At 36.8% G+C, this 24,698-nt stretch overlaps 1 protein-coding gene across 1 annotated transcript; it reads left to right on the forward strand.

Moving 5' to 3' along the window:
• Positions 1–5,764: 5,764 nt before the first annotated feature.
• Positions 5,765–24,698, forward strand: pspc1 (paraspeckle component 1). The gene is made up of 9 exons (XM_042754582.1): positions 5,765–6,308; positions 8,679–8,980; positions 9,853–9,948; positions 10,072–10,266; positions 12,091–12,177; positions 15,094–15,199; positions 20,570–20,627; positions 21,114–21,244; positions 24,115–24,698. The coding sequence occupies exons 1-9, from the start codon at positions 5,979–5,981 to the stop codon at positions 24,322–24,324; spliced, it is 1,515 nt and encodes a 504-aa protein (XP_042610516.1). The 5' UTR covers positions 5,765–5,978; the 3' UTR covers positions 24,325–24,698.

Here is a 24,698-nt window from a genome sequence, read left to right on the forward strand (position 1 = left end):
GACAGGAATCATTGGCATACATTTCAAACAGCTTGCATGATCCCATTAAAGTGCCACACACTCCACTTTAAAACAGACAAGACAGAATGCATTTTGATAGATTGAGACTAGAATAGATTGATTTTTTTTCCTCCTTCCATTGTTAAGAACTTTGGAAAATAACAGCAAAATCTAAGGTGAATTATAATAGCGAAATAATATGGAAATCTAAAAATGTATCCAAGGCACACTTCCAAAAAAGAAGAAGAAGGAGAAGAAGCCTTTATCCTTTATTCTTTTTTAAAAAAAAAATATTTTTCTACTCTATTTCACAATAGATTTTTCTAAAAAAAGAAAGAAAGAATACAAATAATGGGCTGCAAACATGTGCGTTTTGGCCACAAATGGGCTACTTAGGGTGCAAGAAACAAATGTTACGTGAAAAAGATTGTCACATAAAGCATAAAGCAAATAAAGATTTGTATGCATGCTTTGTGTAAGAACCTTTTCTTGAGACATTGTTGTGTTTGTAGGTTGCATTTGTGGCTGAAAATTGTGGGTTTGTTGGCCATTATATGTACTCTCTTTTTAAAGTAAAGGTTAAATTAAGAAATAAAGGTTTTATAAAAAAAAAAAAGTGCTCACACTAAACTTTTTAATATGTAAATCTATTTCAAGAAAAGATAAATGGTTTATTTATAAACGATGATGATCAGGGCCAGTTCTAGACATTAGGAGGCCCTAGGCAAAATTCATGTTGGAGTCCCACCACCCCCAATCAAAAGAACTTGAAACAAATATGATCCATTTAATTTTCATTTTTATATATTTTTACTTATACATTACAAAAGTTTGGACACATTATTATTTTTAATGTTTTTGAATGAAGTCTGGGGGGATTGAGGGGGGACGCGGGGGATGGCATCTCCCTGGTGGAAAAAAAAGACAAAAAGCATCCCCACTGTGAAACCACCATCTCCCCTAACCATCCCCTTTATATTAATAATGTTGTGTATTATGTAAAATTCATCATGCAAATGAAATGTTAAAATTCTCTACTTATGATAATCGCGAACTACAAACCCGATTCCAAAAAAGTTGGGACACTGTACAACTTGTTAATAAAAACAGAATGCAATGATGTGGAAAAGTTACATTTCAATATTTTATTCAGAATACAACAGATGACATATCAAATGTTTAAAATGAGAAAATGTTTTAAGGGAAAAATAAGTTGATTTAAAATTTCATGGCATCAACACATCTCAAAAAAGTTGGGACAAGGCCATGTTTACCACTGCGTGGCATCCCCTCTTCTTTTTATAACAGTCTGTAAACGTCTGGGGACTGAGGAGACAAGTTGCTCAAGTTTAGAAATAGGAATGTTGTCCCATTCTTGTCTAATACAGGCTTCTAGTTGCTCAACTGTCTTAGGTCTTCTGTGTCGCATCTTCCTCTTTATGATGCGCCAAATGTTTTCTATGGTGAAAGATCTGGACTGCAGGCTGGCCATTTCAGTACCCGGATCCTTCTTCTACAGCCATGATGTTGTAATTGATGCAGTATGTGGTCTGGCATTGTCATGTTGGAAAATGCAAGGTCTTCCCTGAAAGAGACGGCGTCTGGATGGGAGCATATGTTGTTCTAGAACTTGGATACACCTTTCAGCATTGATGGTTCCTTTCCAGATGTGTAAGCTGCCCATGCCACACGCACTCATGCAACCCCATACCATCAGAGATGCAGGCTTCTGAACTGAGCGCTGATAACAACTTGGGTTGTCCTTGTCCTCTTTAGTCCGGATGATATGGCGTCCCAGTGTTCCAAAAAGAACTTCAGAGTTTGATGCGTCTGACCACAGAACAGTTTTCCACTTTGCCACAGTCCATTTTAAATGAGCCTTGGCCCAGAGAAAACACCTGCGCTTCTGGATCATGTTTAGATATGGCTTCCTTTTTTGTCCTATACAGTTTTAGCCAGCAACGGCGAATGGCACGGTGGATTGTGTTTCACCGGCAATGTTTTCTGGAAGTATTCCTGAGCCCATGTTGGGATTTCCATTACAGTAGCATTCCTGTATGTGATGCAGTGCCGTCTAAGGGCCCGAAGATCACGGGCATCCAGTATGGTTTTTTTTCTGGCCTTGACCCTTACACACAGAGATTGTTCCAGATTCTCTGAATGTTTGGATGATATTATGCACTGTAGATGATGATAACTTCAAACTCTTTGCAATTTTTCTCTGAGAAACTCCTTTCTGATAATGCTCCACTGTTTTCGCCGCAGCATTGGGGGAATTGGTGATCCTCTGCCCGTCTTGACTTCTGAGAGACACTGCCACTCTGAGAGGCTCTTTTTATACCCAATCATGTTGCCAACTGACCTAATAAGTTGCAAATTGGCCCTCCAGCTGTTCCTTATATGTACATTTAACTTTTCCGGCCTCTTATTGCTACCTGTCCCAACTTTTTTGGAATGTGTAGCTCTCATGAAATCCAAAAAAAGCCAATATTTGGCATGACATTTCAAAATGTCTCACTTTCAACATTTGATATGTTATCTATATTCTATTGTGAATAAAATATAAGTTTATGAGTTTTGTAAATTATTCCATTCCTTTTTTACTCACAATTTGTACAGTGTCCCAACTTTTTTGGAATCGGGTTTGTAAATGGTGATTGGTTAATCAAAACTCGCTACTGTAACAAGCTGCGTACAGCTGATGCAAGTTTCTGTCATTCTTTGTGCAAAATGGTTCAAGCGCAACTTTTGAAGTTCTTTAAAAGAAGACAACAGAAGGTATGATTTTTTTCCTTCATTAGAATTAAAAGACATTCCCCTGACATAATATCATTGTGCTGTGTGTGTGGTGTGAGTGTGAGGGACTGAGAGATAAAAAGTAGACCTGACATTACTGAATCACCGACTTTGCAAAAAAAGAAAAAAAAAAAAAAACTAAGAAAAACACGACTTGAGAGCCCAATTGCATTCACTGCATGATGAAGCCTTAGAATACAATTAGAATACCCTTATAATTAAATCAATGAAAGAAAAAATACCCATGTATGAGTTTTTATGTTTTTATATTCTTTGCACAAGCAATGTATTTTTCTGAATATCAGCAATAATTATGCTAATAATTTTATACAACAGTGTAGAGCAACACGTTGTTTCATTCCTTGAATTAATCTGTTTTTGAACGAATCACGTGAGCCATTTATTCAACGGTCAATTCACTTGTTTAGTTTCTAATTGAATCAGCCATTTTGAACGAATTTGGTTTATTTGAATGATTCAGTAAATCATTTATTAAAACAGGGATTTGCTGACACCTACTTTTATTGTCATAATAAAGGAATTGACCACACCATCCCCCCTGAAATTTTTATATATGATTATATATGTTTTATAGAAATGTATGTGTATGTGTATATATATATATATATATATATAAGAAACACACACACACACACACACACACACACACAAATCAAGTGGAAGAGAAAGAATACTAAGCAGTAAAGAAAGTTATTTTCTAGTGTGTTACGTTAGAGCAGTAATGTAGTATCATCAGCAGAATTTAGAAGATACACATCTGAGATCCTTTATTAGAAACATTAAAAAACAAAAAAATAAATAAATGGGTGATTCAGTGGCGCTCATGCTCTTTTAAACTAATAAAGTGTGAATAAAGCGGTGAATGATCTGTCCAGAAATGATGCTCATCGACAGAACAAGTTTATAGTTAGAATACACTGCAATCACTCTAAAATAGATGACGACAACTCACACACCTGCATTAGGAGCTGCACTTCTTTGCGGGCCTATTTAGCCGTTTGCATCGCACACTTCTCAGCACCTGATGGATGTGTTCATTATGCAGACATTTAGAAGGCGGGACCTGCTTTGAAATGGCAACATTATTTGGTTTAATTGCAGGTGAGTGACAATTCAATTATATCCAATGAACAATGAGGCTAGAATTTGCTGCCCGTCTTGACTCTTGGACTAGCATATAGTAGATGCTACGGTTATGGAGGCCCCTCCTCAAAGCCCGAGGCCCGAGGCCCGAGGCAATCGCCTGCTCTGCCTAGAGACCAAGAGGTGAGTAACAGACACCATGCCATCCATCTGAGGTTCTTGAGTGGGCCTTAACTTTAATAAGACTGATGCTCACTACAATAAAACTGACCACAAATCTGTTCTTTAACCATGCTGTTGTGTTTAAAAACTGGGTACAACAGTCTTGGGGGTCAAAGTGACCCACATTAGTTTCCATGCAATTTGACAAAAATTGGCACTTGACGGACAAAGAACTAAGGAAGCTAAGGGCATATAAATTCAAAGGTAAACAATAAACTCAGCAAGAAACAGGTGATAGTCTTTTAAATGATGGTCTTTTAATGAGATCTCATGATTCTGGTTCTAAATATGCCTGACAAGATATGCGCTATTCTCACACTGAATGACATTTTTAGTGGGTGTCTTCTGTAAATCATGGTAAAAATGTATGATAGCCATAATTTTTTGCTCAGAAAAAAAGAAAATAAAACAGGACACATTCTAATGTATGGAGGGGAAAAAAAAGAAGAAAAAAATATATTTTTACCGTTGATTTCTTTAAGGCAGCATTTGCACAACATCCCCAGCAGATGGCAGTGTGTGCAGGGATGTGACAGGTTAGATTTAAATGGGTCTGGATGCACAAAGGAGTGAAGGGAAATGAGAAGTGGATGACGTGGTGTTAAAGAAGAAAAAAATGCTAATAGGGATCAGTAAGCACAGAGGTGAAATGCATAATCTGGGAAAAAAGTAGTGAAAACAGGAGAGAGCAAATTGTATTTAATTGTATAAAGATCAAGGCTAGGGCATTGTGCACTAAATAAAACATTAAAATGGTAGGTAAACACCATACTGGTTTGTGTGAGGATTGTTAGGAAACGGAATCAGTGGAGCATGTAATTCTAAATTGTCGAAAATACATGGCACAGAGAGATAATAATCTGAAGGCATTCGTATGCAGGAGCTCACTTTAAAATCAGCACTGAATATGACTGAAGGAAGTCAGAGAACTGTTCGTTTTCAAAGGGACACTTGGCTTTATTATATGCTATGATGGTTAAGTAGGCATCATTTTTTTCTCTTTCCCCTACTCATCGTATAGCAGGGTTATTCAAATCACACTTGAGCATGCTAATCAGTGTCTTCAGAATCATTAGAAAATCAGAGGTAGGTGAGTTTGATCAGGGTACTGGCCCTTAACTCTGCAGTGCACTGGCCCTCGAGGGTAAGATTTGAATAACCCTGTCGTATAGAACAGATTGCGAACCTGCTGTTTGAGCCACACTCCGGAACAGAAGGTGGCGCTAATGCTCCAAACAGCTGAGAACCACCCATCACAACGCAAGAAGAAGAGCGAAAGCATGCTGGGCACTCTGCGCTTAATCAGTCACTTCATATCATTAGAACACATGAATCTGGATGTTGTGTCAAATGTGAGCAGCTTGAAACAGTCGAGCATGTTTTTAATAAAATGCAAAGGATATGAGACTGAAAGACAACAACTAATAGAGGATCTTAGAAATGTAAGATCAAAGATTTAATTGAAAATATGTTAAATAAAGATACAGGGGCGTTCAATACACTGTTAAACTGTCTAAAAGCAAAATAAACAATAAACAGGATTTAAGTTTTTTTTTTTTTAATTTAACGTTCTCCATAATATCAACGCTCCACACTCCCAGAAGGTGGCGGTATATGCACCAAAAATGGGTTTGCCAACCGTCATAAAACATCAAAGAAGAAGAAGAAGAAGAATAGATGCAGGAGCTGGAAGCTTTTTTCTTTTGGGTTATTGCGTATTGCGTTATTGTATCATAATAGTAGATAGAACACAATACAAAATAACGTAGCTCTGTTAGTAAACTACGGGGATTTCAATTAAAGCCAGCTTAAAACAGAACCCGTGTTGTATTGGTGATAGTTAAGGCTGCAGCGCGATGGCGAACCGTAACCTACAGCAGGTGAATCCTCCGAGCAGCGCTGCGTCTCCCGCGCCGCAGGACTCTCCCGCGGACCCCAGCGAGGCCACGGACGCTCCTCCGCCGCGGGACCCGAGTCCTGACCGCACCGAGCCCCACGAGATGACCGTCAACCTGAAGAACTTTCGGAGACCCGGGGAGAAAACATTCACCCAGCGATGCAGACTCTTTGTGGGTAATCTCCCGTCGGATATGACGGAGGACGATTTCAAGAAGATGTTTTCCAAATATGGCGAAGCGAAGGAGGTTTTCATCAACCGAGAGCGAGGATTCGGCTTCATTCGGCTGGTAACGTTACTGTCTGCAGCACAGCACAGGCTTGTTTAGTTACATAAACACTTGCATGCACGGATTCTCTTGGCTCGGGGTTTTCTAGGCCAGTAGTGTAATTATTTTGTAATTATTAAGCTGATAAATGAAAACACCAGTTCGAGTCAGGAGCAGGAAAAGTTTTTTTCCTTCTATAATCCCGCGTTGGCCGTTTTTACCAGGCGTCCGTGATCGTTCAGTACATAATTATTTTCAGACACAACGATTTTTTTTTTTTTATAACCAAATTATTCCAAATTCACCACGATTTTCAAACAATAAATCCAGTTTTGGCGCTCTTTAATGCGCGATTGCTTTAGCGCCAGATGAATTTATTTAATCTTTGTCTGTAAAGTTACTTCTGTAGTACACAATGAACATGAATTAACATCAAAAGGTGGGTTATTTTATAAGAGAACCTACAGGACAAATTACTGAAATGTCTCATGTAAAAGCTCATTCAGTGTTTCAAACGGCAGAAAACGTGTAAAGCTTGTAAATATTGTAATATACATTTATCTCAGAATAACCCTTCGGTGTCCATAAGCTCCTCAGTCAGCTAGACAATAACTATAAGAGGAGCATTTTCTATATTTATGCTCTATTGCATTTTAATATTTTTATTTAATATGTTGTCTACATGATTCAACTCCTATAAAATCGCATTTTACAAATTAAGAAACAAGGCTGAAAGTGTGAAAGACATACACTTAAAAATAAAGGTTCTTCACCGAAGCGTGTTTGGTTCCACACAGGCCCGGTTCTACGGAATCACCAGCACCCTCAGTTAGAGCGCTATCAGTGGTGTTTTATTGCAGATATGGCAAACTATCAGTGCGTTATGGTTTGCGCTGGGGAGATCGAGCTCTGTTTCACCGTGTTTTTGCAGCGTTGAGCTATCTGCTGATTTCTTGAATCAGAGCCGTTTAAGTTAGAATAGAATTTATTACAGTATAGAAACTATTCTGCCTTATTTTGTGATTTAAAAAAGTGTTTGTAGTATATAACCAAAACATTATTATTGGTTATTGTCCAGCAGTTATAGATTTCTAAGCCAATTAAAAGCTAGAAATTAGAGAAAAATTAAAGTTGCCTGTACACTACCAGTCAGAAGTTTTTGAACAGTAAGCTTGTTAATGTTGTTTAAAGAAGTCTCTTCTGTTCACCAAGCCTGCATTTATTTGATCCAAAGTACAGCAAAACAGTAAAATTATGAAATATTTTTACTAGCCTATTTAAAATAACTGTTTTCTATTTGGATATATTTTAAGTTATTATGATTTCAAAGCTATATTTTTAACATCATTACTCCAGTCACACGATCCTTCAGAAATCATTCTGATATTCTGATTTGCTGCTAAAAATCATTTATTATTGTGTTGAAAACAGCGGAGTAGAATTTTTTCAGGTTTCTTTGATGAATAGAAAGTTCAGAAGAAATAATTTATCAGAAATAAAAATCTTTTGTAACCTTATTAATATCTTTATCATCACTTTTGATCAGTTTAAAGAATCCTTGCTAAATAAAAGTAATAATTTCTATAATTTCTTTACCAAAAAATAAAAATTATACTGACTCTAAGCTTTTGAATGGTAGAGTGTATAATGTTGCAAAAGCTTTTTATTTCACATAAATGCTGATCTTTGGATGTTTCTATTTATCAAAGAATCCTGAAAAAGATTTAGTCAGCTGTTTTAAATATTGATAATAATAATAATAATAATTGAAAAAAAATTCTTGAGCAGCAAATCATCACATTAGAATGATTTCTGAAGATCATGTGACTCTGAAGACTGAAGTAATGATGTAACATACCCTTTAGCTGGTATGTTTTATTTAATTTCATGTTCAACAGGTTTCTTTTTGTAAAATATAACTTTATAATTGTCATTTTCATCAATCATATAATTATTATAGCGCCTAAAATGCGTTGTGTGTAGAAAGTGTTTGTTTCATGTGTGCACATGATCAGGAGGGGACCACCTCCGCCTCCTTCTGAGCCAGGAAAACCCTGCAAGATGTAACTGACTGTGTTTATTTGAATACTTGCCAAATGGGTGTTTTGACATAATTTTGTGTGAATTTGACCTGTTATGTTCAATAAGACACAATTCTGTGTTTGCGTGTGCTGTTGGAGAGGCAGATTCGTGTGGGCGCTTTGGGTGGGATCCATATTTGTGCAAATGTGAAACATTTTTGATTGAAAAAAAATGTATTTTATTCATTGGACTCTTGCCATGATGACCATAAAAGACGTTTGCATGACTCTACTCACCTGTGTAGGTGAATGGGTTGATTGCAGTATTTAAGCATCCATATTTTAAATTGTCACGATTTTCATTATTCAGGAAACAAGGACGCTTGCTGAGATTGCTAAGGCTGAGTTGGACGGCACGATGCTGGGGAACAGGCCCATCCGTATTCGTTTTGCCACACATGGGGCCGCGCTAACAGTCCGAAACCTCTCTCCAGTGGTGTCCAATGAGCTGCTGGAACAGGCCTTCTCCCAGTTCGGCCCAGTTGAGCGGGCAGTTGTGGTGGTTGATGACCGAGGCCGACCCACAGGAAAGGGGATCGTGGAGTTTGCCAATAAGCCTGCTGCCCGGAAAGCCTTGGACCGCTGTGCGGATGGAGCCCTTCTGCTTACAATGTAATAACTTTTCACTTTCACGCATGATCAATGTAGATTAGCGACTGACCTTTATATATCTTTATTTATTACACAGCTCTGTGGAATACTTGATTCTGATTGGTCAGTCATGACATTCCGAGGTCTGTTATTCCTCGATTACAGCCGGTAAAAGCTGATAAACCAGGCTCATCCGGGCAACTGCAGTCAGAGCTATACTCTTGCTAGGAACAGTTTTTTCTTGTTGGAAGCTTTGCATTTGTTTAGCTAATAAAATATTAAATCTGGATTCTATCTTATGTGTAAAGTTATTTAATTGTGATCCTGGTATTGCAGACTCGCTCTCTCATTTCATACAAACGCGTCTGCTGCCATTTTGCTACGATTGTTTTGTATACTGTAGTTGATTATAAGATAACTGGTAAGATTTTAAAACATTTTCATCTTAAATCAGTATCTTTTATCATCATAATTATTTATGTGGTGAGATGTTGTGTAATAAGTGTGTGACTGCACCGTATCCCTTAAATGTCCGTCTAGTTTGAGCTTGCTGCTTGCTCGCAGCTGCTGTGTTCACGGAAGCTTTGCATTCAAATATATTTATTTACCTATGTGGCAAGTAGCTGTGTAATATGTGGGATAATATACATCCAGCTGGTTGTTATCACAGATTAACCCCCTTCAGAGTGATACAAGACCCCCGATCACCCTGTCGGCGGTTATTCTGCGATAATAACCCGCTGGATATACATTATCCCTTACATATCAGACATGTCAAGCCCAATAAGAGAATATTTGAAGTTGACGTGGCTGGTCTTTATGCCTTGTCAAATGGATTTTTTCACATGGATCCATATTTTTTATTTATTTAATTTTTTTTTTTTTCCCCTCAGGTCTCCTCGTCCAGTTATTATTGAGCCAACAGAACAGTTTGATGATGAAGATGGGCTACCAGAAAAGCTGTTGCAAAAATCAGCACAGTATCATAAGTATGTCATGAGACATTTAGATTAATTGTATTCCAAATGTTTGCAGTATATCTAAGTAGAAAAAAGAATGCCTCAGTGAGTTTTAAATTAACCATAAATTAATCACAACAATCTGCAATCCAGAGAAAGGGAGCAGCAGCCACGCTTCGCTCAGCCAGGAACCTTTGAGTTTGAGTACTCCTCGCGCTGGAAGGCTTTGGATGAGATGGAGAAACAGCAGAGGGAACAAGTGGAACGCAACATACAAGAGGCAAAGGAGAAATTGGAGGCAGAAATGGAGGCGGCCAAACATGAGCATCAACTCATGATGATGAGACAAAGGTAAGCTTTCTGAAAGAAAATAAAAAGTTGTTGTGCTTGAGAAAACAGCTGTGAATTATCTCTATTATACTGATATTGAGATGAAAACAACAGACAGGAGTACACACAGGGCTGGGTGATGCAGTTAAAACATGTATCACGATATAATGTTTCATAGCGTTCGGTATCAATAATTATTGAAATGTTTTATAACCTTTCTTAAACAGAGCAGTAGAAAAAAAGTTTAAATTTAATCAGTGTATTTTTAATTTACCTAATTTATTAAGACAAACAACAACTTTAGTCTTAACAGACAAAGTAACATTTTATATGCAGTAGGGTTGGGCTGATAGACGATGACATCATCCATCGCCGATGACTGACAGACGTCACGGTGTTAAGCTGACATCATGACCCCCCCCCCACCCACTCTCCCGCATCCCAGTTCTGTGTTCGGAAAGGAAATTAAGTGTACTACGGAAACCCTAAAGGGAATAAATAGCCTACGAGATGGGAGGATGAAAAAATATTCTGACGAACGACGAAAGTGACATACAGTGACCCATACTCAGAATTGGTGCTCTGCTTTTAACCCATCCAAAGTGCACACACACACACACACATACACACACACACCGTGAACACACACCCGGAGCAGTGAACACACACACACCGTGAACACACACCCGGAGCAGTGAACACACACACACCGTGAACACACACCCGGAGCAGTGGGCAGCCATTTATGCTATATACATTTATATATCATATATACATTTATATTGAAATATATACATTTCAATACTTTTTCTCGCAGTTATATCGTTGGGTAAATATAGGCGACTGTTTTCGGTTGTTAAGTGGTGACGTAAGAAGCAGTGTTTCCGGGTCCAAGCCTCATCTCGCTTCACTTGAGAATACTACCTCAGCAGCCTTTTATGAGCACTGTTTATTCATATTAAACATTTAATCTAAACGTTATTAAACTTACGGTGTACACCACAGTCTCCATGCTCACAGCGTCCCAAACACAAATAATTTATTCATTTATTTATATTTATATTTTCATCGTCTGGTTATCTGGGATTTCGGTATGGAGTTAAAGGTTAGGATCATATATATTTTGGGTAGTATTATATCACATTGTGATGTATATTAGCACCTTTAGTTGTTTTCTCGTGGTATCTGATAGAGCGTTTGGACACGGAAGCGGTGACACGTGACGTCAGACTTAAGACGATATAAATTGCGGGCATCAGGGAGCCGCTATTGAAACCGCTTTGACTGCGCACTCTCATTATGGAGCAGCAGTACTTACCACACATTTATCAAGATTAGATGTTTGTCATTGGTGCTCAGGATCTGCAAATCATTCGCCATGATCATATCAGACGTTTCTCCTTACTCTGTGTATGTGATAAGTGAACTTTCATGTACTGTAATGCAACAGGCTCTGTAGAACATGTTATTTGTTTCACGCTTTGGCCACACCCCTATCCCTGCCTCCTGCCCCGCCCCCAGATGTCATTGTCCATCACAATGATTCACTGTAGACATCGTCCGATGCCAATTTGGAAGACATTGCCCAACCCTAATATGCAGATTAAATAAGTGTTAATGAAACGTTTGGCCTGTCTCCTGAGGCCACAGGAGGGAGCAATGAGCAAAATTAGGCACCTCATTAAATTGTTTAGTCAATGCAATGAAATAAAGGCAGTCTGTAAAAAAAGTGTATTAGGGTTAGGCCTAAGTAGACATGACATGAGTGTCATATACCACAGGGCTGCAAATCATTTCCCTGCTCCAGGGAACAGTACTGATGTTCTTCACATATATACCAACAGATCTCATGAGACGTCAAGAGGAGCTGCGGCGCTTAGAGGAGCTCAGGAATCAGGAGCTGCAGAAACGCAAGCAGATTGAGATGAGGTGTGCTTTTGTCTGAAAGAGAAGATGTTTATTTGTGTAGGCTTACTTAACATTACGTGTAGAATGTTTTAAATTATAAATGTTATTTTATGAAACGCTCATGCACTGTCTGCTAGGTGGTTTTCTGTGCGTGTGCAGAAGATGCAGCTCATCCGCTGCCTGAGTGAAAGTGCAGCAGCTAGTTGGAGCTGGAATCAGAATCTACTGCGTTTTATGCTCCATTTACACTTTCTACAACGTCGGACACATAGTGACAATTAATATCATTAGCCTTTGGCTTGATTGTGTTATCATATAGCTAATAATGTGGTGTTAATGTTACACAAACCATGTTCCCAGTTGCAATCTTAGCAGCATTCTAAAAATCAGCATCCTTGGCTTAAAACGCTTTGCTAATGATATGAAAAGCTCCACTGCGCAAGTCAGGGTTCCCACATGTCCTGAAAAACACATGGAAGATAAGAGAAAATGTAAAATGACCTGGAAAATCTTGTAGTTGATCTGGAAAATTATTTTAAAAATGTAATTGTGTTTTCCTTTAGCCAAAAAACTCACTACTGGCCCGAAACAGTTAATATTAGATTATTAAAATATTATGGCTGGACTGGCCATAAATCGGAACGAAAACGGACCTGTTTTTTGCTCCAAAACGCACGATCGGCAACCTGCTCTTTTGTTTTATTTCAGCCAATCTCTGTTCCGGACTTGTTCCTAACTGTATTGCGTGCATTTTCCAAAATGCCATTTCTGTGGAAATATTACGAAGTCTGTAAATGGGACGTTAACAAAGCCCAGAGATGCTGAAGACAAACGCAAAGAGGGGAAAAATACCGCAAGGGGCAGAGCGGAGGCGTCTCACTGTTCTCACGGTGAGCAAAATATTGGAAGAAAATCTAAATATTGAATCAGGGGTTTATGCCAATGTATCTCTGAGGAGAACTGTCTTCAGAGAAGTTTAGATTATTTTTTTTTTTATCTCATCTCGCCACCAGTAAACGGTCCACACATGATCTCTGAACTGTAATTTACTGATAATTTACCAGTGAAGTCTGGATGTGTGAAAGGGTGTCTCATTCGGCCCGTCTGCTGTTTCTGTTTCGTGCAGATGGTTTTTTGTGTTGCATAATTTCACAAAGATAAAGTCAGACTATTGTTTTGATTTTTAAATTACATGTAATTTAATATAATTTAAATCAGAAACTGCTAATTTATGCAGAATCTTTCTTGGATCACGATTAAAACACAGTGTTTGCTTCTAATTTTGAATGGCTACAGAGAGTTTGGCCTGTAATAGAACAAAAAAAAAACTTGTTCATGTAGTCCTATTTGCATTCTATCTTATCTCTTGCTTTAAAAAACAAAATAAATGTTAACAAAATTGGTATCAGAATTGGCCCATTTGCTTGGAAAAATAACGGAATTGGCCATATAAAATCAAGGTTTGGTGCATCACTACAGTGTGAACAGTGATTTGTTAGTCAGAATCCACTCATTTTCACTTGACCCTTTTAAAGCAGTACTTAATTGGAGTACATGTAGGAATACATGTAAATATTTTAAAATTATTTTTTGTTTATATTATTATTAGCATAAATAATGAACTGATTTAATTTTTATTATTATTCAAATGGTTAAATAAAATAAATACTTTCAATATTTTTATTATTATTTTAGGGTACTGAAATTGGTTCTGAAAATCCTTCGTTTTAATGTATAATCAAGAACTCATATTAGCGAGCTGATTTTAAGTCATGGCCATAAACTGAATGTTTTTAAAGACTTCTGGAGAGAGGAATATATTACTTTAGAGCGTAATCCTTGTCTTTTATTCCAGCCATAATTAAATAAAATTCTCATTTTGAAAATAGTTTGTCTTAAAGGGATAGTACACACGAAAAAGAAAATGACCCCATGATTTACTCACCCTCAGGCCATCCTTTCAGACGAATCCAATCGGAGTTATATTTAAAAATGTTCTGGCTTTTCCAAGCTTTATAATGGCAGTGAATGGTGGCCCAGATTTCAAGGCAAAATAAAGCACGTCTCTCCATCATAAAAAGTGCTGCACACGGCTCCGGGGGTGAATAAAAGCCTTCTGAAGCGAAGAGACCCATTTGTATAAGAACTTTATATCCCGTAATCTTTAGCTTCCACTGACTGACGTATGCGTGTTCACGAGAGAGTGGCGTCCAGCTACTATACTTTATTTATTGTACTTTATAATGATTTTATGCGGATTAACAGTAACATAAAATAGTATGCATTTAACATAAAATAATGAGCTTTTTATTCATTTACTGAGGAAAAGCTCCTGTACTCTTCTCATCAGAGTCCTTTACTAAACATCATCCCTCAGGACTTTTAGTCCAAAATGTCTCCTCTTTAGAAAAAAAAAACATAATAACATTTACACCAAAAATCTCTAAAAAGAACATTTAAAATTTTTCATTTTCTGTTTTTACCCAAAATTGGGGTGATGTGAGCATTATGGAGCATTAATCCAGTGGTTCTTAATCTTGGTCCTGGAAAAAAAGTTTTATAAAAACAATTAGAATAAAAAAAGCTAGTTACCGCTGCTGTGATGGTGTTTCTAATATGGAGGCTGGGGGAGTGATGTTCAATTTGACTTCAGTAAAAAAAATTAAAATGGACTTTTCTGTAAAAATTATAATTGAAAAGATACGCTTAAATTTGATCACCTAATCGTCCAAATGGACTATTTGTATTTGGACTCCAATGATTGCCATTATTATTAGTTTTGATTAGGTTTTCCAACCCGAAATGAAAGCCTGATAGTTAGTTGGAGTTGGAGTACAAGTCAAGTCAGATAAATTCTTTCTTTTGGAAATGTAATTATAACCATGACTGTATTCTGAGCATGTGCAGTTTAACTAAATTTGAGTTATATTTGCTTAGGCATGAGGAAGAGAGACGTAGACGTGAGGAGGATATGATGCGTCATAGAGAGCAGCTTGATGTGAGACGCCAACCAGATGGATTCAAGCCCACGTTCATGGAGAGTGTGAGTACAGGGAACAGGCTTCACGTTCTTTCTGATCTTTTAAAGATTTCCTTTAGCAGGGTTCCAGACTGTGACTGTGGGTTTATGAAGTGAGATCACATTTGCCCTGGTCTTTTTCACATATAAGCGATCATTGTACTCTTAAAAAAAAAAAAAAAAAAAAAAAAAAAAAACTCACACAATGTAATAATATTCAGACCTATTCAGAAAAATCGTTTGTTATTGCAAAAACACCTTTTATTGAAACCAAGCCTGCTGACTCAATTTGCTTCCTATTTTTGGATATTTATGACATAATATACTGTATTAATACAAGACAGATTAAGGCCAACGTCTTCATCATCGTCTCGTTGGCCCACATATTTCTCATATCTCAGGTACAGCCAGACGTTCTTTGTTGCAGAACCATTTATTGTAGTATACTTCACATTAGTAGCATTAAAATGATTTGGTATTTAAGTTGATTAACTTGTTTCTATGTTTATAATCACTGTAGCTGTCCATCACAAATCAGTTTCTCTGACTGCACTGTCACCAAAACTGCCATTGCAATCAATGATGCTCGTGTAGAAAATGTGTGAATGTGTAACATGGTGATGTAGCTGAGTCACAGAAATAATGGCAGGACTACAAATGAGAAGTTTCAGGCAATTAGGCCTAACTCCCTTTGGAAAACAGGTTTATTACACACTAAAGGAAGGTTAAAATAAATTGTATTTGGTGCCTGTCAAAAATGTGTGGTTCTTTTTAATGTGTCAGGCAAAAAGCTTTATAAACAGAAGGAAAGAAGAGGGTGTGGGCTTAACTTAAGCCTCTTTCACACTATGTGTAATGTGTCCCGGCAATTGTTCCCGGGTCGCTAGATTTTGCCCCTTTCACACTGCCAGTGATTAACCGGAATATGTGCGTGCGTTCACACACAACCCGTAAAGGTCCAGTAATGACACGTGACATCAGGATGTTACGTGTAATGTACGAGTCGAAAACGCTAGGCACGTTAACTTTCACTGAAACTGGTGAACGATCTCAGCGTCAGCGTGGATAGTGAGGAACTAACTGATCTCTGCTTCGTTACAGTTTGCACATATTTTTTCGCTGCAAGCGTTGATCTGCCTTCAAAACACCCGCTAAAAGAGTCGCACGATGACGAGCATCATCACTTTGACACACCCTTTACGGCTTTGGTTCTGGCTTTTGTTCACACAGCGCTCGTTCCGGGACTGAACCCGGCAATGTTACTAGGTCCCCAACCCGGGATCAATCCCAGAATCAATGTTTGCGTTCACACAGAAGCAATCTGGCTATGTTCTGGCAATTTTCCAATGTGCAGTGTGAAAGGTGCTTTATTTTCTCTAGAGGATGTAATATGAATTTCTATAGATATTTTTCATGTAATTAGATTTTTTTGAGAAAGTATAAAAGTTTTCTTTGGAGTACTTATTTCACAGCACTGTGAATGGCACATTGATTAACAAGAAAAGCTTGAAAATTATTATGTTCTGAATTTTTATATTGCCTCTGCTTTTTCTTTTATTTTTCTTTATCTTTATGTTGACTTATTTTTTCAGGCTCTATTGTGTGAAGATAATCCCAAACTTTAATTTAGTTTTGATGTGATAAGGCCTTGATATACTTGACGAATGAATGGGTGTGATGTCCTTACACACAAAAACAAAATCAAAACAATGTTCATTTGGAGTTCATGTTGGTGGTTCGAAACAGCTGTTAAAAACCTTTGAACTGCCTTTGGTCCATAACAATTACCTAATTAAAAGATGCTTAGATGCTCCACCATCTATGACATGGAAATCTTTTCAGCCTTATTTTTTGGGCATATATATTATATATATATATTTATATATATATTTTTTTTTAAATTAGTCATCTCATCTAAAGTTTTCCTTTAATAACTCTAGCTCTACCTGTAGATGGTGCTATGCAATAATTTTTTTTTGCCAAATAGCTTACAGCGCAAGGAAGCTTTGATTTCAAAATCAAATTGCTTATAACTAAAAACACAATAAAGCAGTCAATAATAAAAAAAGAACAAATAAATTTCAAGCAGTAGCACAAATAAAATAGAATATAGATACAAATTAAATAAACAGTCCTGTAAGTTTTTCAGGTAGGGTTAGCAGTGGAATAAAGCTATCAAATGAAAAATAACACTGGATAGTTTTTACTGTGTAAATAAGAATTTGAACAATTAATGTTAAAACGGTTATGCAGTCAAGAGCAGGGAGAGATTTTCTCTTTTGTTGTCTTGTTTTGGTTTGCTTAATTACACAGACAGCAGCGGGTTTATTTAGGCTACTGTCTCTTTAAGACCTCATGCACTGATCTACAGAGATGTAAACTTATCACTGTTTTGAATTAAAAAAAGGGGTCATTTGTGTGATTTGTGTAGATCCGTTGAGTCGGACAAACAAACGGAGTTGCTAACTTTATTACAATGACAGCTGTCAGTGTGAAAACCTTGTCCCAAGATATTTTTGATCAATTTTGGACACAGAAGGACCACCATTCAAGTGGGACTTAAATATGCCATAGAGGGATATATATAAGATTTTAAAATAAATATGGTGGGTAACAAGATTTGGAAGAAGAGGGTTTACAGATCACAATGCAAGCAGGAGAAGCCTCATTATGGTTGTCACAATCACTGATAACAACATCTAGGTTTCATGTACTGCATGTAAAATAATTAACATTTACCCGGTTTAATATGGAGAGGCACTGAAATATAGACCTTCATTTGTGTTTTTGACCTACACTGTACATGACACAAGAACAGTTAGCTATTTAGGTTTGTACGTTAGCTTGAACTCACTAACTTTAACGTTAGCTAGTTTTAACCAGAGATATCTTGCTGACGCACAAGATGACATTAATGTTCTGCTTGAGCAGATGAAAACTGTTAACTTAATGAGAGTATGACATCCAGAAAATGAACGTTTTCGTCATCCTTGGGATCGGGGTTGAATGCCTAGGGACATTTTGCTCAGTTTTGTTTGGGTTTAGGTGCACATCCTCTCAGGATACCTGCAATCTATGTTACAAGTTCCCCAGGCACTTCGTTTTCCCATTTTTGTAGCCTAAACACCATCAAACTGATGAAAGATTTGTATCTTCCAATGTTTCTCTATGGTCTGAAACCTAAAAATGTCTGAGTTCCGCTCATTTTATGAACAAATGTAGAGAACATAACTAGTGTTTTTATATATTTATATATATATATATATATATATATATATATATATATATATATATATATATATATATAAATTTTTTGTGATTAGTAATGTCTAGATCATATAGTTATTAAGGTATTGTTGAATGCTTAATTTTGAGCTTATCTCATGTCAGTGTTTAAATTTTACAACACTGGTTGAAAGGGGTTTGTAAAAGTATATAAGTGCTATTAGCATAATATGATCAGAAAAGGGAACAATAAGTTATCAGACAGTATTGTGTGAATTCTGTGGATAGGTGAATTCTTTAAAATATCGATGTATGATTGGGATTAATTTGCATTGATATAATTTAGGCTGGAAAATAGTCAGGTTTTTTTTTTTTTTTTTTTCATTTCACAATGTTACTATCCAAGAAAGACCTGCCTCATCATACGAGTATGATATCACTGATGCTGTCCAAAATATGAACAATGACTTTGAGATGGACTCTGATACAACAGAAGAATGTTTTAAAGTTTTCATTCAGTTCATCAGGTTTTGTAAATATAATATGAACATATTCTATAATAAATATATTTTATATTTTTAAAAAATGACTTTTATCATAATTGTGTGATGATTAGTGTGTATACATATATAAACTATTGTTATGGGGTTACAGAAGCATTACACCCTGCAAATGAGCCTTTAGATGTTCTCTACATTTGTTCATACAGTGAGTAAAGTCACTGAATTTCTGCTACCCAAGAGCCCAACACTGCAATACTACAACATTTCTCTAAATGTCAAAAATGTAAAAAAAACAAATAACCTTTTATTTATGCATTAGAGGACTCCTACAACAACATTTAAGTGAAAGTGACATGATATACTGCCAAGTATGGTGACCCATACTCAGAAATCGTGCTCTGCTTTTAACCCATCCAAAGTGCACACACACACACCGTGAACACACACCCGGAGCAGTGAACACACAAACACACACACACACCGTGAACACACACCCGGAGCAGTGAACACACACACACACACACCGTGAACACACACACACACACACACAGTGAACACACACCCGAAGCAACACACACACACACACACACACACCGTGAACACACACCCGGAGCAGTGAACACACACACACACACACACAGCAGTGAACACACACCCGGAGCAGTGAACACACACACACAGCAGTGAACACACACCCGGAGCAGTGAACACACACACACACACACACACAGTGAACACACACCCGGAGCAGTGAACACACACACACACACACACACACAGTGAACACACACCCGAAGCAGTGAACACACACACACACACCGTGAACACACACCTGGAGCAGTGAACACACACACACACACAGTGAACACACACACACACCGTGAACACACACCCGGAGCAGTGAACACACACACACACACACAGTGAACACACACCCGGAGCAGTGGGCAGCCCAGGGAGCAGTTGGGGGTTCAGTGCCTTGCTCAAGGGCACCTCAGTCGTGGTTTTGAGGATGGAGAGAGCACTGTACATACAGGTGCATCTCAATAAATTAGAATGTCGTGGAAAAGTACATTTATTTCAGTAATTCAACTCAAACTGTGAAACTCGTCAATAATAGGACCCATTTAAAAGGTGGGGGGGAAAATCTTTTTTTTTAATATATATATATTTGGGCCTTTGAGAGGTAAAACACTCAAGTCTGTCTAGCAGAGCACTTAAAGGGATACTCCACCTAAAAATGAGAAGTCTTAAAAAAAAAAACAAAAAAAAAACAAACAAAAACAATCATTCACATGCCCTCAGACTATCCCATGCATGTAGGACTTCCTTTTTTCTTTTTTCTTTTTTTTTCTCTTTTCTCTCTCTCTCTCTCTCTCGCTCGCTCGCTCGCTCGCTCGCTCTCTGTTGAACAAAATTTAAGATTTTTTTTTAATTATATATAATTACGTACAATGTTTTGCATGTATAGTCTTTTGTGTGTCTACTAAGACTTCAGTTTTTAGTTTTAAATCTAGCTGTTGTTTTATACTGCTATCTTGCTCTAAATCCGTGCTTGTTTGTACATGATTGCCTTGTACTTTGTGTACACAATTGGGAATATTTTTAAAGTTTCTAGTTCTGTGTGGACTGAGACTCACAATTAAAATGTCTCCTTCACTTTCAGAGAGAACAGGATATGAGAATGAATGAAATGGGAACCCGTGGAGCCATTAATATGGGAGGTATGATCATACTGAGACTCCACATGCAATTGGAAACAGCTGTGTGAGGTGTCTTTTATATTTGATGTCATTTTTGTGCCAGTGCATCACTTACATGTGCATTTAAAAGTGTAGCTGTGCATCTTAAGATGAGTCTTTTGTCTGTTTAGTTAATCTGAAAAAATCTTATTCACTTTAAACTTAATTGAATAATTAAAATATATGTTAAATGAATGGTCCCCAGGGTGTTTTTCCTGTAAATCTTATATTATTTATCTTTTTTCCTGTTATGGTTATTGAGTTTAGGATGCATTCATGTAATATTTTGATGCATGGCTACAAACATCATCACACTTGGTGCCTGTTTAACATAGATTTCCATGATGAGTTGGATGAAAACAACACACATTTACACATTACATTATATTGCAATGCACTATAGTTTCTTTAAATCTCTCAGTGAATTAGCCCTCTCAGTGTATGTCGGATGTACTTTGTCTTACATAGATTCATTTAACCCTGTAGCTGTGGTTAGCGGTAACCCTCCACAAATGGGCTTAGCAGGCCGAGTCGGAGCCATGGGGCCTGATGGATCATCAAATATGGGGACTCCCCTAATTCCAGATAATGGAGTGATGGTAATGTATTGATGTTTGGCATCTTCTTGTTGTACAGAATGTTTGTTTCTTTTTGTATCGGACTTAAGATCTTTAAGCAGACGATGGAAATTACGAAAATTCTGTTAGATGTTATATTTCTTTCATTTTCTTTAAAGTGGGAGTGAAGCAGTCAGTCAAGTTTACATTATTTAGTAAATTGATTTCCACTTTAAATAAAAATAAAAATATATATAACAAACACGTTTAATGTAACTGTTTTAAAGAATCTTTGAATCTGACTTTAACACGTTTGATCAACTTAGCCTTCTCTAATCAACACTCGACTTGCCCACTATAAAATCCATAGATATACACTTCAAGCATAATACAATGTTAGTATAAAAAATGTTTAGCCTAGATAATTGTGCACTGTTAGGTGCATATCCAAGTGTTTGTGTGGTGTGTTGAAGTTGAAGCGCGCTTTAATGCAGACTGTAAAGTCTACTTGTATTTGTGTACACTCACATTAGCAACAAAATCTTGTGCTTTTAGTAAAATAAAGAAAGCAAACAGGAATGCACTTTCTGCCATCTCGGTGTCCGTTAACTGTAGAGCACATCACAAAAATGAACTGAAACTCAACATATATGCTACTCATAGACATTGGAAAAATATCTATAGCTTTATCTATAGAAAGTCATTAACATGTTTGCTGGTGCTTTGCAGCAAGCTTTATGCTTGTGCTTGAGGCTGGAATAGGCTAACTAGCCAATATATTAAAATCCTCATTATGGTTTAGTATATATTTAAGTAATTAAATTAATATAAACATGCGAGCAGTTGAGTAATGGCTTAAATGAACGACTAAAAAAATCTTTAGTGGGGACAGCCCTAGTTTTAATCCAGTCCTCCTTTCTTCTAGAGCTCTTCCATCTGCGCTGAAGGTGCGCTGGCTGCTGCTGCTGGCGGGGACAATAAACACAGAGCATCTTTTCCAGCACCTTAACTGATGAATGTCTAAAATATAAAGAGGAGGAGAAGCTTAAAAAAGGCCCGATGCCCAGCCAGTGTGAACTATGATGTGAAAATTGGCCCAAAGCCTGGACCTAAGGGTGTAAAATAAAACAAAAAAACGGGGAAAACTAAATAAAAAAAAACAATGCAATTATCGTATATAGGAAAAGTTCAATAATAATATGTATTCAGTGTAATATTATTTGATTGCAACAGTATTACATAAACTGCAGTAAAACTGTTAAGCATCTGCAGGAGAAGCTTTTGTGCGTAGCGGCACTGTACTCTCTTAGGTTCTGAAATCTGTCCACTGTAAAATGTACAACACACAAAGAAACACTGAGGTTATAATGTTTAGCAGCATTGGACGGAGATTATTTAAATGAGTGACACTCTGATTTCACAATATCCAGAAGAAGTGTGCTGTAGTCCTTGAAAAGTGTTTTCTGTTAAAGGGAACATCTGCCTTTGGAGTGGAGTTTATGCTTTGTAACCTTGCAGATCGCTTTTATTCTCAAATAGTAACATAACACACTAACGAAAGCTGAAATAGTGAAAAAGCATAATAAGACCCCTTTAAACTGACTTTCACTAATAAAGCTTAATGACTATCATAGGAACATGCTTATAACCTACTAATCATGCTAGCCACATGCTAAAATATGTTAGCAGAATGAGATAGCAACATGTTAACAACAAGTTAAACTGTGCTAGAAACATCTTAAAACATGTTAACAACGTTAAAACACACTGTCAGTGTGCTAAAAGATACTAGGAACCGGTTAAATCATCCTACCAATGTGATAAATCAGTAACAACATGCATAATAAAACCATAGCGGTGTGTTAAAATGTTGTCAACATGCTAAATCATGTTATCAACTTGCTTAAACATTTTAGTAATGTGATCGAACATGTTAAAAACATTCTGTTGACTTAAATCAAGCCAACATCAAAATGTATGAACTTTACCCATCTCGTTTTATTTTTGTAACTGTATATTTAAGAAAAATAATTGTACAGTTTTTCTTTTCAATTTGACTTTTATTAAATGAATGAATGTAGGCATTTCATACCATCTCACCCTATATTTAATATAGTAGCAGGTTGAACAACATTGAATTATGTTCTTGTTATCAGTGCTAAGCTAACATTTAGAAAGATGGACATTGTGCATTTGAGCGAGAGTGCACAGGGATGCAATTATATACTGTGCTCATATACTGGTATTCATATTATTAAAAATGGTCCAATAATATGCAATGTCATGTGACGCGTGCATGACACTACCTAAATGTTACAGCATAAAGAACCCCCAAAGCAGCAGAATACAAACAGCAAAAGTCTGAAGTAAGTGCAAGTTAGGTGGTAATTTAAAGCCCTAATTAATGATCAGAGCTGTTGTTGAGCAAAACCACAGTTGACCAGTGGTACAAAGATTTACCACACAGCAGGAGTTTTTAGCACACTCACTTAAGCCATCTTTACACTAAAATGTACAATCTAACATAAAGCTATGTTTTTTTTGTTGTTGTTGTTGTTGTTTGGTTTTATTATAATTATTATTATTATTATTATTATTGTTTTTTTTATATATAAATAAGGTATTGCTTTGTGTATACTTTGTGCATATTTTCATATTCTTGTTGTCATTAAGATGTTGCATGCTTTCTGTACTAACTAAATAATTCCTTCTTTTTGCTTTTTCCTCTTTTGGGTGTTCCTGGACTCTACTTCTTATTCTATTCATCCACTGAACTTCGTGGGAAAAAAACTGACTTTTTTGGGCTGTTTCTGCAACAACTAAAATATTATATGATCAATATAAAATGGCAACATATTCCAAACAAATGCTTGCAACAAATATTCCATACCTATTTTCACATTTAAATTCAGCATAATGATCGATTTTCTGAAGGATCGCCTCTTCAGATGGGTTCCTCTGTGGCTGGGCGATCTGGTGTTGACTCTCCTCAGCAGCAGCACTCACCCATGGTGGCTGGCGCAGGTCCTGTTCCTGGTGTGGTTGGCCAGAGTGGCTTTGCGAGAGGAAGTCCAGTAGGGGGAAACTTTGATGGGCCTAATAACAAACGGCGTAGATACTAATATTTCTTTTCTCTGGTAATTGTGCTTACACATGTTCAGATTGAAGCAGCTTGACTCATGATTACTGATATATTCTCTTTCTCATTGCTTTTTTCTTAAGCAGCATTTATGTCTAACATGGACAGAAATTGCATGAGTCTGGCCCTGTGTTAATGTGAAACACTGTCATAAATTATTAAATGTCATAGAATCAGCTTGTACGTAACAAAATATCCTAAGCCATTTATAGATCACTTACTACTACTGTAGTTATGTTACCTTTTTTAGTTCAGTACTTGAAATTAAGCCATGTTTTTTTTAAAGAATGTTCAGAAGTTTTCTGCTTTCTGTTTTAGAATGTCAGTCCTTTGAATAAAAATGTTTTAAGAAAACTG

This window comes from Cyprinus carpio, unplaced genomic scaffold (genome assembly GCF_018340385.1).
Source record: "Cyprinus carpio isolate SPL01 unplaced genomic scaffold, ASM1834038v1 S000006552, whole genome shotgun sequence".
Lineage (NCBI taxonomy): Eukaryota > Metazoa > Chordata > Actinopteri > Cypriniformes > Cyprinidae > Cyprinus > Cyprinus carpio.